General features: G+C 39.8%; 1 protein-coding gene across 1 annotated transcript in view; it reads right to left on the bottom strand.

The window, feature by feature from the left end:
* Positions 1-3,689: 3,689 nt before the first annotated feature.
* Sox30 (SRY-box transcription factor 30) overlaps positions 3,690-14,979 on the bottom strand; it is a gene marked incomplete at its 5' end in the record, with an annotated part of 35,058 nt that continues 23,768 nt past the window's right edge. The window contains one exon of the mRNA XM_040747931.1: positions 3,690-4,727. Coding sequence (XP_040603865.1) covers positions 4,346-4,727 — 382 coding nt within the window. The remainder of the gene's footprint in view (positions 4,728-14,979) is intronic.

Below are 14,979 nucleotides of genomic sequence, written 5' to 3'. Positions count from 1 at the left end.
TTCTGTGGGCTGCTGTTTTGTCTTGTTGTGTCCTTTGCCTTACAGAGGTTTCTCAGTTTCAGGAGGTCCAATTTATTGTTGATCTCAGAGTCTGTGTTACTGGTGTTATGTTCAGGAAGCCGCCCCTTGTACTTCCCACTTTCTAGGAGGCTCAGTGTGACTGGATTTATGTTGAGGTCTTTGATCTACTTGGACTTAAGTTTTGTGCATGACGATAGATATGATCTACCTACAGTCAAAGATGATTTTTAATGTGACTAGATCATTTAAAAAACAAACTTGATTCAGTGTCAATGGTGATCACAAGTAAGAACTGCTAAATAAGCTTATGAAAAATACAGATTACCACTACAAAAATACATGCTTGCCATGCTCAGATGGAGACAGACCAATTCTCTACATGAGGAGCAGTAGCACTTCTAACAGAGGTGACTAGAGACAGGATCAGAGTTTATAGCTGAGTCACAAGTACAGACTCTGTCCAGGTGTGCACTCCCACATGGGACCTCAGATCTTTAGGCTCTGAGGTAAGGGATCTGGCCTGCAGAGCTGCTCAGGAGCCCCACAATAAAGTTTTATTAGGAGGTAAAGAAGAATGAAAGTATTCCATCTGCAGAAAGATGGATGAATGGGAAAGCATTGAATTAAGCAAAATAAGCCAGAGTCAGAGACAAATGTCACATTTCCCTTCTTATGTGGAACCTATATTCACAGATAGGGAGAGAGAGAGAAGACTTTTTCAGGGAAGAGAATAGAGACTAAGAGAGCAGGGTAAGGAAAGGGTAGTGGAGTGTGAATATGGCCAAAGTGCGTAAAAAAATGTCCTCAGGAAACCCTTCACTTTGTACAGTGAATTCACCCTAGTACGTTTGTCTTCAACATGAAAAATGTAGTTCTGACTTTTAGCCCAGGCAGAACTCTCCTGACAGCTGGTTGACAGTAAAAGCATGTTGTGTCTATTGCCTCAAGAATTCTTGGATGCACTGTCATCATTCATTAACAAGCCAGTTTAATAGCTAGCAGTAAATTACAACAACTACAAGTTTTAGTTCTTTAATTTTTTAAGACTGTTAGACACAATTTAAGAAAGTTTATTCAGAAACAGCTTTTGTTTAACAAGGCAGTTAAGGTAACCAATGTGGAAAACCACGTGTTAAGTTGACAAACCAAAGCCACCAGCTGTCAGCATTTGCCAGCATTTCCCCAAGTGTGCACTGGGTGATGTCGGTAGGTAATGTTAAAACCAAAAAGAAGTCTCAAGCAGGTAAGTGTGGCACCCTGAGATATTAGACTTTTGTGACATTAAGACAATAATGAACATTGCTCACTTCAAAATGGGACATAGCACCAGCTTCTAAAGTCGTTTGACCAAATTCAGTCAGAACATCTGAACCACTCCTCTCAGAACCCCGCTCTCTCCTTTCTGACTTGGTTTCTCATGAAGACACCATTTCCCATCTCCTTTCAATTTGCAAATGCTTCAAGCAGTTATGTCTAGAGTATGGAACACTTTGGCATTTGAGACACACTGACATTACAATATACTCTTAAAAGGAGACATTTTGTGTAAGAAATTCCATGAAGTCCAACTTAATATATGAACAAGACAGTGAAACTGTTAGCTTGGAGCATTAAGATTTTCCACATTGGGCCAGGCGTTGGTGGCACATGCCTTTAATCCCAGCACCCGGGAGGCAGAGGCAGGCGGATCTCTGTGAGTTCGAGGCCGGGCTGGACCGATAGCCTCCAAAACAATACAGAGAAACCCTGTCTCGTAAAAACCAAAAAAACCAACAACAACAACAAAAAAGATTTTCCACACTGATGAGAAGCAGATGCCCTTGGGGGAGGTTTGTATATTAGTCTGTAGATGTCCAGTCAGTGGCTTAAAAGCTGATAAGTGAACACGTATGGGTACTTTGTAGGCATCTATGATTATCTGTGGTTGGTCTTTCCTAAGACAGAAATAAGCAGGTTTCTAGTCTAACTTACACTGTGGATCTACAAACAACCTGAACTCCTACTTTTGATGCCAGCATGAAGAAGAGGTGATCAAGAGTACCTAGCCCTAGCAATTGAACAACTGTAGAAGGGGTTGGAAAGATGGCTGGGTGGTTAAGAATACTTGCTGCTCTTCCAGAGGATCCAAGTTTGATTCCCAGCCCTCATGTTGGCTGGTTCACATTCTCTTGTTACTCCAGCTCCATGAGAGCCTACACTCTCTTCTGACTTCCACTGGCATGCACACACACACATACATGCTAAATAACAATTCTTTAAAAAAAACATGGAAGAAGTCAGAGGTGAAAGGCTACCCAGGAAACAGGTAATTAGGAAATGGCTAACTGTGACCTTCACCTGTCTGCTGTTTTACACAGTAATTTCCTCAACCAATCTGTCTGTAGGGTAAGTCTATGATGAAAGCTCTTTAAATGAGATGGGATAAAAAGGGTCAAATTGTTACATCCATTTCTTCTAGATATTAACTGCATTAAAAGACATTAAATATGTAAATAATGCTCCTTCAATTCACACATAAAATGACATGATATTTGATCATTCAAGAAATTCAGGACTTGTTCTTTACATCATCTGTGCTAAGCACTTAAAGAGTATCAAACCTGGGATCTCGGGAGATGAACTCAGGACCTGAGTTCAGATCCTCAGCATCCACATAAAAGCTTGGCACAGTGGTACACATTGGTAAGCCAGAACTGGGTGAGGGGGAAGCACGTGGATCCAGCAAAACTGTGTGCTCCAGGCTCAGTGAGAGCATGATTAAAGACGACACCCATGCCATTCTCTGGCCCTCATGCCTGCATGCATGGGTGCATGTACGTGTACACACACACACACACACACACACACCAAAACTGAAAATAAAAGTTATAGAAGTGCACTTTCCCAACAATTCACGTTCTTTCTTATAGATAGATACCTTTTAAAATGATCTCGACTCTGGTGGTCCTTATCCTATTCTGAAGGGGCCTTCTTTATTCACAAATGGATGCCTGCCAAGCTGTGACATCACAAATGGAGATTTTGTTGGTGTTCACTGAGAGTTAAGTTTACATGACTGTAAGTAAATTCTATGGCCTTCATATCAGGTGAACACAATATCCCCTTTGGGGAGTGTTTAAATCATATGTAGACTTTCAATACAACATTAGAATAAATACATCTTTGGCGCTACAATTTCAAATCTTATGCAAATGGTGATGGTTTACATTCATTGTTAACCTGATAGGATCTAGAATCACCTGAGACAAATTTCTTGGTATGTCTGGGGTTAACTGAGATGGAACAACACACTCTAAATGTGGATGACATCATCCCATAGGCTGGGGTCTTCGACTGATAAAGAGGAACGAAGCAAGCTCAGCACCAGCATTCATGTGAGCTTCCTGATCACAGATGGAAAGTGACCAGTCACCTCATGCTCCTGTTGCCATGCTCCCCCATGATGAACTGTACCATCAAACCACGAGGTAAAATAAACCTTACCTTAAGATGCTTTTCTCAGGTATTTGTAATGACACACATAATCAATACACAGACTAATAGGATTCTGTGCCACTCTGTTGCATACTAAGCAGAAATGCCTGCACAGAGCATAAAAAGTAACCATACCTGATCAGCACTTAACAGTGCTCATTTCTCTCCTTTCAACAGAAAACATTTAACAAGAGTGTTTTCATCTGTTTATTTAGTTACAACAACAACATAACAATGCATACCAAATGGGAAAGATAGCTAAATGATGATAAACTGTTCAGTAACAGAAATGACTATATCTGAAGGAACTGCCCAGGTGTCATTAAATACATTTTTAACTTATAATTGGTTATTAGTGTAAATTAAATTTAGCAACTGAGCTCTAGCTCATGTCTACAAGTTATCAAAATATTTTCAAAATGTTACATAAAAACTGACAACATTCATAAATATATAAACAGCAAAAATTTTTCAGAAAAAATAAAATAAATGTACCCTGAGATTAAATGCTTATCACATTTGCCGTGCCAGAAATATACTCACATGTGTGTCCTCACATGCCACTGGGAATTTTCTGTATTTCAAATGTTCCAAGACAAAGTAATGCTATCACATGTTGGTGCAAATTTCAGCCATGAACGTAACTACTTTAGATTTTAATATCCCTATGCTGAGGCATCGGGAGTCCAGGGTCACTAACGAGAACTTAGGAAGACACATGGCATTTGGTTCTGACTCCTCAGATCATGGCTGAAACTCTCAGCAAAGCATTCTAGGCTTTTTTTCTCACACCAACTGACCCAGAATATATTTTAAGAAATGTTTATTTTCTGTGCATACTTGTTTTAAATTATAAATTCCTGAGCACTTTTTCTTCTTCTTCTTCATCGCTGTCAGTGACATTGACTTGCTGGACGCTAGAGGAAGCTGATGCTGGGGCTGTGAAGACATTCTCCAAAGCTCCAATGTCCAGTGGAGGCATGGGACTCAAGTACTCTTCCCCACTGTGCCCATGACTGTTGTAGTAGGGGGGCCCGTCTATGCTCTCACAGCTCCGAGAGTCTTCACTGTGTGTGTGCTCATCTGGGTAGTCTCTGAAAGGATAGTCTCTATTTAAAGCTGAAAATATAGCCTCGTGCTTTTGGTACCTGTCTTCATAGTAACCAAGACATTCTGGCATTGAACTTGGAAAATTTCCATAGCCAAAAGGGGGCCGACTATAAGGGCACGTGCTGTGGTAGAAAGACAAAAGAAAATGAGATGAGATCTTGCCCACATACACCTGGATCACAGACTATGAGCAACTGAGTTTTCTTTACAACTTGGAAAGTATTCCTTTGCTTTCCCATTGCCTATCACCTCCCCACTCAAAACTCATAGCAAAGGCAGTCTGGATGGAGGTCATCTCCAGCATCATCTCCTCTTACTAGTTTCTAGCTTCTTTGATGACCACGATAAAGAAAATCCCATCCTTGTCTCTAGCTACCTTACACCAGACAAAGTGTTGGAAATATAAGTACATGTTGTGTGGCACTGAAAATGGCAGGTAACAAGATTAAAGCAGCCCATGTTTTTCCTGGATGGGCTGAAAGGAACAGCTCCTAAATTTCAAAGCCCTGGAACAGAAGATTCCAGCTTAATTATACAAATGACACAATAACAGAGCAAATTTAGAATATTCTCCACTAAAAAGATTTAGAACTGACACTATGCTTTCAAAGGGGTTTTGCACAAAACAAAACAAAAACATAGGCAAGACTGTGAGAAAATTTAAAGGCAAAGCTAATATTCTGTCACAAAACCGCCAATTCTCTTTAAGTATTAATCTCTTTAAGAGATGAACAGGAATTACACACAAACTGGGCTCGTGAGCTCCACCTAGTGACAGCTAACACAATGATCACATTTATTTGCAAACCCCATGGAATGCCAGCTGCTGTACTGCATCTTCTGAACGAGGAAGAGAAAGGGAAGGAAAGAGGAAACTAGAGAGGAGGAGAAAAAAAGGATGGGATACAGGAAGGATGTTAGGAAAGAAAACCAACCCTCTTTCCTTTCAACTGTATGGCAGAGGTACTAGACCACTGCCTCAAGCTCCCTGAAGATGCCCTACTCCCAAAGCCTGAAATAAGAGGTACATTACATGCTAACATTAAATGTCACAAATATAAGTCAGTGTTTGCATTTTTCAGGTTGTCACATTCTAGTTCAGGTATTTAGAATTTAAAATTGTGCTCTGATGCATTGTCATTCTGGCTGCCATGCCTTTCTTTGTTCACATAGCTTTCTACCTTCAGGTTCCTCCATCCACTGAACTCTATGGGTGTGTCAGAGAGGATATCAAATCTACTTCCCATATAAAGCCTTCATTTAATGTAGTCATAATCAGTTAACCGTCACAAGATTCAATTGCAAGGCTTAATGGAAAACTGAAAAAACCCTAAAATCTTAATATATATTAGACATGTGCTGTAGTTTGAGAAACCAGCATCTCAGTGACTCTAATGTATGGGGAAAACAAATTAATGTTATGGTCACAAGTCAATTACAACAAAGCTGGGTAAAACAGGTAAACGGAAAAGCATCCTCTCCATTGTGGAATGCATCTGTTAGCATGATTAGAGTAGCAATATTAGCCAACACGCAGTTATGCCTAATCTATGCTTTCCAGGTATGGCTGAGGATTTCATACAGAGCAAACGAACCTTACAGACATTTGCATTTCATCTAGAATAGGACATGTTCTCCTATCAGTACATGGAACATTCTCTAGGTAGTTCCTATAGTAGTTATGCCCTAAATGAAGTCTTGATAATTTCTTAAAAACTGAAAAATATCACACATCTTCTCATATCACAATGGGATAAAACTACAGGTAAAGAGCAACAAAAAGAATGGAAAGCAAAGATACATAAATAAATAAATAAATAAATAACAGACAATGAACAACATAAACCAATGAGAAATTAAAAGGAAAAATTTTTTTCTGGTAGTAACCACCTCACAAAATTTGTATAATATAACAAAAGCAGTTCTTAGAGAGATATGTATATTAATATCCCCATACATCAGGAAATAAAACAACCCCAAACCAGTATTCAGCATGCACCTCAAGGACTCAAAAAGCAATAACAAAATAGACAAAAAAATAGTAGGAGGAAAGAAATAGGAAGAAATAAAATCAAAACTAAAGGAAAAGATGAGTGACAGGAAAAACAAGACTTCTAGCTAGAAGAGAGAGCATGCAAACAAACAAAAAAACCAAAGATGAAAAAGATGGAACTCAGGTCAGCACAGAAACACAAAGGGTCATAAAAACTATTATGACAAATCACATGGCAAAATAACTAGAAAGCATAGAAGAAATGGGTATGTCTATGAGCACATACAACCCACCCAAACTGAGTCAAGAATAAACAGAAGTAGGCAGGACAGTTTGTTACTCCTGGACACTGGAGGAGGGGCAAGAGGATTCAGGTTTGAGGCCAACTAGGTTCTATATGGAGTTCAAGGGCAGCCTGGGCAGCACAGAGAAACAAAAATCAAAAAATCAGAGGAGAGGGAGAGAAAAGGAGGGATGGAGGAAGGGAGAGGAGGGAAACTTAAACAGACCAGTACTGAGTACTGAGACTGAAATCTTTTTTTTTTTTAGATTTATTTATGATGTATACAGTATTCTGCCTCCATGTATGCCTACAGGCCAGAAGAGGGCACTAGATGCTCATTACAGATGGTTGTGAGCGAGCCACCATGTGGTTTCTGGGAATTGAACTCAGGACTTCCAGAAGAGCAGTCAGTGCTCTCAACCTCTGAGCCATCTCTCCAGCCCGAGACTGAAGTCTTACGTGTCTTGTTTAAAAGACCTCCCTGGACCTAGTGAATTGACTACTGAATTCTACTATTCATTTAAAGAACTAGTTAAAATTCTTTGAAAACTACTCAAAAAATTGAAATGGAAGAAGCTCTGCCAAACACTTTTATATGTCCAGCTTATCCCATTATCCTGGTATGAAGCAAAGAAAACTATAGACCCATATTCTAGATAAATATAGCTGCAAAAATTCTCAATAAATTTATTGGTATATGGAACAGGACACATTTCATGATAAAGTAGAATTCAAGGATGGTTCAACATATACAAACCAATAAGCACATTAATACATCACCAGAATTCAGGACTGATCTCTCCAAAATACTAAAGGCTAAGTTAACAAAACCCACAGCCAATATGACATTGAACAAGGAAACTGCAAACATTTCCTTTAAGATTGCAAACTACAAAAAATGTCTGCTTTCACTACTTGTATTTAATACAGCACTGGAAGGTCTTCGCATGAGTGCAAGGAAAAAGAAACTAGGATATCTATACTGGAAAAGAAGAAGATAAATTATCCATATTTGCATGATAGAAAAATCTAAATTTCCCATCAAAAAGCTGTTAGGGCAGATACACAAATCTACTAGAGCTGAAGACGATGAATTAAGCATCAAAAATCAGGTTTCTCTGTACATTCATGGCTGCCCTTGAACTCAGCAGACAACCATGGTTGACCTAAAACTTGCATTCTCCCACCTCATCCTGATGTACTCTGGGATTTCAAATATAGGCCATACAATGAAAGCGCTGGAAAGAAAATGAAGAGTTCAATCATTCACAAAGTCACAAAAATAAAATATTTAGAGTAAATTTAACCAAGGGAGTAAGAAATGTCTACAATGGAAACAATGATATATTGATGAAAAGAGCAAGTTTAAGGTCAACCTATGACATAAGGTCCGATTCTCAATACAAACAAGCAAACAAAATCCATATAAATCTACAAAGCTACTATAACCCAAAGATCATGATAGTGGCATAAAAGCACACAAATAGAACACAAGAACAACAGAACCAAAAATCCAGAAGCTAATTCATGTCAATACTGCAACTGATTAGGTAAAAAGATAATAAGGTCATACAAATGGTGGACAAAGAAAATAGTCTTTTTAATAAACATGGCCAGAAAAAAATTGGATATACATGGGCATCCTAGTGACACTACATTCCATCCTCCCACTGACAACAGATCAAAGACCTACATGTAAAACATGAGACTATAAAATCACTGCAGGGAACCAAGGGGAAGGCTTATGTACACTGGTGTGACGTAGGTGATGACTTAGTTTTAAACAACAGGACCCAAAAGCTCAGACAATGAAAACAGACAACTGGGATGATTAACTAAGAAGCTCTCACATAGGAAATGAGAGTCTACAGAGTGGGAAAAAATACTTGCAAATTATTCATCCAAGGGTAGGGCAGTGGCGGTACATGCCTTTAATCCCAGCACTTGAGAGGCAGAGGCAGGTAGAATTTTTTTGTTTTGTTTTGTTTTTTGGTTTTTCAAGACAGGGCTTCTCTGTATTGTTTTAGAGGCTGTCCTGGAACTCGCACTGTAGACGAGGCTGGTCTCGAATTCACAGAGATCCACCTGCCTCTGCCTCCCGAGGCTGGGATTAAAGGCGTGTGCCACCAACGCTCAGCCTGCAGGTAGAGTTTTAAGTGAGCCTGGTCTACAGAACTAGTTCCAGGACAGCTAGAGCTGTTACACAGAGAAACCTTGTCTTAAAAAAAAAACAAAAATATTAATCATCTGACATTGGATCAATATCCAGAATACATAGCACTGAACACCAAAAGGGGAAATAACAAATTATCATAGGATCCAGCAAGTCCCCTACTGGATATAATATATTCATAGTTGAGGTCATTATACCAGAAGATATTTATTTCCACATGTTTGTTATCCTACTACTCACAAATATTGAATCAGGCCCAGTGCCCTTCAGTGGATGAACACATAACATGCTGTGGTGTGCTATCTTTATAGACTAGAATACTAGTGAGTAGTAAAAAGAATGGAAAACTAAAAAACATTTGCAGCAACATGAGTAGAAATGGAAATCATTGTGCTAAGCCAGACAGAAAGAAAAACACCACACTATTAATTCATCTGTGGAAACTAGTAAGTTGGTCTTGGGGAAGAGCAGAACAGAGACTAGAAAAGGCAGATGATGTGGCACCAAAACACAGTTAAGGAATACTGGGTCTTCTCTAGCACAGCAGGTAACCATTGGTTAAAACGCTCTATGTTAAAATGACTTAGTGGAGCCCATTCTATATGGAGAGATACCTTGCTCAGCCTAAACACAGGGGTGTGGGGGTGGAGAAGTGCCTTGGTCCTGCCTCAACAAGATGATGGAACAGACTAGTAGACTTCCTAGGGGAGGCCTCACCCTCTCTGTGGAGCAGATAGGAAGGGGGATGTGAGGAGAGCAGGAGGAGAGGAGGGAGGGGTAACTGGGATTGGAATATAAAAAATAAAATCATGAAAATAAGAAACACCAATCTGTGTTGCATTTCAAAATGACTAGAGAGTAAAATGCCCTGCACATAAAATGATTAGTATTTAAAGAGATGGAAATGTTTTAATATCCTTTATTATATACTGTGTAGATGCATCAAGTTTCATAAAGATGTACAACTATTGTATCTCAAATACAAAGGAATGCTGTTGTCAAGCCTTCACTTAAAGCTCCTGATTTCTTCCACCCAGGGCAGTGCCTACACATTGTATTTTTCATGTTCTCCTAATGCAACCAGCATGCAATCAGGAGCTGGCTGTATACTTCTCCAGCAGAAAGAGTGATGGAGATACAACTATGTCAACACCATGTGCATCCCTTAGTCATTCTTCATGTCACTAGAGAGAAAATCAGTTTTACATATCCTTCATGTAATATACTACTACATAAGGTACCACTGGGGGGAAAAGGAAAGAAAAGGAACACAGAACTTGGATCTAATCAAATTTTAACATCTGTCACTTTATACAAAAAAAATTAGTGATAGAGAACATGTCAATACCCCAGGATGTAAGAAGCCACATCCAGGATGTGAATAAGTTTTTGTTTCTTAGTAAATACACAGCATCGAAGAAGGTGGAGAGCCATTGGCCAAAGCTTAGGAAACAATCAAGCTAATGTGTGTATTGACTGACTCTTGACTTACACACACCTGTTGTGAAAAGAAAGGTTTAAGATAATAAGGGAAAAGCAAAGACAGATGAATTGTTGGTTAATAAGGCACATGAAATTTTCAGCTATGAGAGGGTAGGTGATGATTTCACGAGTCTGGAATTGGTAAGCACATGTGTGTATAGTGTATTCTTTATTGAAAACACTTAGAACCTGAGGTGTCCTGATTTCAGGTTGCTGTTGTTTATATTTATTTACTCGGGGGGGGGGGGGAGGAGCACCTGTACTACTGTGCATGTGAGGGATTGGTTCTCTCTTCCTACCATGTAGGTCCTGGGTATGGAACTCAGGTCAGCAAGCTTGGCAGAAGAGCCTTTAAACACACTGAGCATCTCCCCAGTCCAGAGTCTGATTTTGCTTTGGAGTTCTGAGATTTGCATAAGCTTTCTACATAAATATTTCCATTGTCCACAATTGAAATCAGAAGTGCTCTGAAATTGGAAACTTTTTTACCAACAAAAATTAAAAAAAAAGATTTTATTTGGATTTTGGATGAAAAGTATGAAACTGTACTATACTTACTGTACATGAAATATGAGATCTGTGATTTTCTTTAAAATACGTCCTTGCTACCAAAGTAAAGGGAAACTGGAAAAACAAGAGCAGTAAATGTGGAGTTCTGAAGCTGGGTGCCAGCATGTAGGGCACATGATGCTACACTGTTACCTTTACCTTTTTTGCATATGACATTTCTGTAACAAAACTATGTTAGTCACAAAAGATTGTCCACGGTGAAGGAGATAAGTCATTCTGTAGCCTCACATTCTCTAAGTTGGACCTCTGTACTCACTTTGCTGGTCACAGTTGACTCCCCAGTGGCTACTGTTGCTATAGACCACCCGCTAGCTGAACCAAGTGTACAAGAACTCTGTTCATTGAGAATGCTCAGGAGCTGGGGAAATGCAGGCACAAGACTACAGCACAGAACCCTGCACATTCCTTCCCCTTCCATTAACTGCTCTGGCCTATGGAGCCCAAGTATGCTGTGTCTTCTGCTCCAAAATAAAGTGCACCTTGAGTCATGAAAACAAAGTCACTGGCTTAGAAAATGGCTCAGCAGAACAAGTCAACAATCTCTCCTATCTTAGTTTTAAGCTTAATCTATGGGTTGAAGAGTATTCCCTCAATATGCACATCCTCCTGGGACCTTAAAATATGACTGCTTAGAAATAGGGTCTAACAGATGTGACTGCATCAAGGTGACATTGTATTGGATTGAACAGAACATGATTCCAAAGACTTGTATCCTTACAAAAACAAGGTGCATCCAAGTATGAAATTTTCAAAGAATTAATATTTTGTAAAAAAAATGAGAAAGTTGGTCAGTGGTAGCATATGCCCTTGATCCCGGTACTTGGGAAGCAGAGGCAGGCAGATCTCTGGGAGTTTAAGGCTAGCCTGGTGTACAGGAATGAAGGAGGGAGGGAGGAGAGGCTGTGGAGATGGTTCAGTGGGTAAAACACTTACCATACAAGCATGCAGGCAATTCAAGGCCCTGGAACCCACCTAAAGACCAGTATAGCAACACAAGGGAACCTAGACCAAGCTAAAGGTAGACGCAGGAGAATCTTGGAAAACTCATGGGCTCGTTGGCCCAGATTAAGCAGTGGCAAGCAACAAAAGAGAACTTGTTTCAAATAGGTAGAAGATAAGATCTAAAACCCAAGGTTGTCCTCTAACCTCCACATGTGCCCACACTACACACACACACACACACACACCATACAAAGTGAAATATTGAAAAACAATGCAATGAGAAGACACACAGAGATGTACACAGGCATGCAGAAAGAAGATGGTGATAGCAAAAGATGGTGGTAGCAGTAATCCAAGGGCAGTTGTGGATTTCCAGGAAGCTAGGAAAAAGGATACTTTCCCAGAATATTCAGAAGGAAGCACAGGTCTATCAATAGCTTAATTTCAGACTCCTTGACTCCAAAACTAAGAAACTAATCATCGTTGTTGATTTAAGGTCTGATGTGTGTTGTCCTACCGGCTTGAGCAAACTAACCTATATCTAGATGCATATTTTAGCTTCTGACCTCAACAACTATATACCGTAGTTAATTTATACTGTCTAAGCCCACTAAGTTTACTATCATTAGTTATAATGGCAATGGTGAACTATCTGCTTGCTATTCAAATTTTAGCTTTCTATCTGATTATCTACATTGTCTAAACATTCCTTTCTTTAGACTCCTAACAACTCTACTGACTACTTACATCTGTCTGTGTAAATGTCTTCCCTAATGGCAAATTTCTGGCTTGCATATATTCTTAACTCTACTCATAGCTAGGAAGGAAGTCATTATTCATTGTATATTTATATTCTAAGGAATTGGAGGTTTTCAGAAAAGCCTGTATCAATTTCATTTCTATCAGTAATAAATATGGGTTCTATTTTTTCCAACATTCTCATTTCAAAACATTACTTTAGCAAATCTAACCAGGGGATTTGGAGTTACATCCCTGTGTTTTTTGGTGTGATTTCCTGTAATGACTATTGAATCTTGCCATGTAATTACTGACCACATGTTCATCTTTGAAGAGTATCTGGTTGGATCTGTGCCCACTTATAAGCTGAGCTGCCTTTCATTGTATTGAGAGTGTTCTTTGTATATCCTGATATAGGCTATGCACACATGATCTGCATACTCCCTCACATTCTGTGGATTCTTGTCTTTTTTTGATACCTCTTGATGCAAAAACTGTTTTAATTATGAAAAAGTCTAGTCTATTTTTGTTTTTGGTGGTTGTGTTTCTAATGTAGCACATAAGCATCACCAAACCCAAGTCATAAAAGTTTATCTTTACAAGAAACCCTTACAGTTTCTCCTAAGAAAATGTTTGTAGTGAGAGCTAATAGTGCAATTTCATTGAGGGTACATGAATATTCAGTTGTAACTGTACCATTTTTAAAACGGATTCTTCTTTTCCCCCATCTAAAGGGTCCTGGAAACATCCCTGTTGAAAATGAAGTGACCATAGATCTCTTTTTTGTAACTGAATTCTACCCTATTACTACCATTGTCTATCTTCATGTCGGTGCCACATTGTTTTCTAAGTTTCTTTAAAAACGAACGTTTTATCTTTTACAGAAACTTTAGGCTCATAACCAAAGTAAACATTAGTATAGAGTTCTCCCTCCCAATATGCACAGGGTCAAAACAATGCATCCCACAACAGAGTGGTATACTTGTTAAAACCACTGGCCTATACAGACATGTCGTTACTACTCAGAGTGTTAACAAATGTGTAAAAACATCGCATGGCCGGGTGGTGGTGGCGCACGCCTTTAATCCCAGCACTCGGGAGGCAGAGGCAGGCGGATCTCTGTGAGTTCAAGGCTGGGCTGGACCGACAGCCTCCAAAACAACAGAGAAACCCTGTCTCGTAAAAACCAAAAAAAAAAAAAAATCGTATGACCACAGTGCCGTACACAGCAGTAATTTCTCTGCTCAGCACATTCACCCCTCCAGTCCCTGCCGAAGTAAGGAAACTTCAGCATATGACTTTGGAAACAGGATCCCTGTATTGGTCGGTAGTTACATTAAGATTAGGTTAGTGGGCCAGGCGGTGGTGGTGCATACCTTTAATCCCAGAACTCAGGAGGCAGAGACAGGTGTATTTCTGTGAGTTCGAGGCCAGCCTAGTCTATAGAGCAGGTTCCAGAACAGCCAAAGCTATAGAGATACGGTCTTGGAGAAAAAAAAAAAAAAGAGTATGTTAGTGGAGTAAGACCTAATCTAGTGACTGGTATCCTGGTAAGAGGAGAATACTCACAGACACATATACACACAGAAGGAGAAACTGGCCATTTATTATTATTTTTTACATTCCAATCACAGTTACCCCTCCCTTCTCTCCTCCTGCTGCCCCCTCCATCCCCCCCCTCCCATCTCCTCCTCAGAGAGGGTAAGGCTTCCCCTAAGAAGTCTACTAAGTCTGTTCCGTCATCTCATTGAGGCAGGACCAAGGTACCTCTCCACCCCCCCACATCCCTGTGTCTAGACTAGGCAAGGTATCTCTCCATATAGAATGGGCTCTACTAAGTCAGTTTGTGCATTAGTGTTAGATCTTGGACCCATTGCCAGTGGTCTCATTTACTGTCCCAGTCACACCACTGTCACCTATATTAAGGGAGTCTAGTTCCGTCTTATGCAGGGTCCCCATTTGTCAGACCTGAGTCAGTGACCTCTCACTAGCTTGGGTCAGCTGATTCTGTAAGTTTCCCCATCATGGCCTTGACTCCTCTGTTCATATTTCTGCTCCTCCCTCACTCTGATTGTACTCCAGGAGCTTGGTCCATTGGTTAGTTGGGGACTTACGCATCTGCTTTCATCTGTTTCTGGAAGAGGGTTCTAGATCCTCTGGGGTTGTAGATTGTAGGCTGAGTATCGTTTGCTA

The sequence above is a fragment of the Mesocricetus auratus genome, unplaced genomic scaffold (assembly GCF_017639785.1).
Source record: "Mesocricetus auratus isolate SY011 unplaced genomic scaffold, BCM_Maur_2.0 Super-Scaffold_100007, whole genome shotgun sequence".
In the NCBI taxonomy this organism is placed as follows: Eukaryota; Metazoa; Chordata; class Mammalia; order Rodentia; family Cricetidae; genus Mesocricetus; species Mesocricetus auratus.
This window is presented reverse-complemented; position numbering and strand designations above follow the sequence as displayed.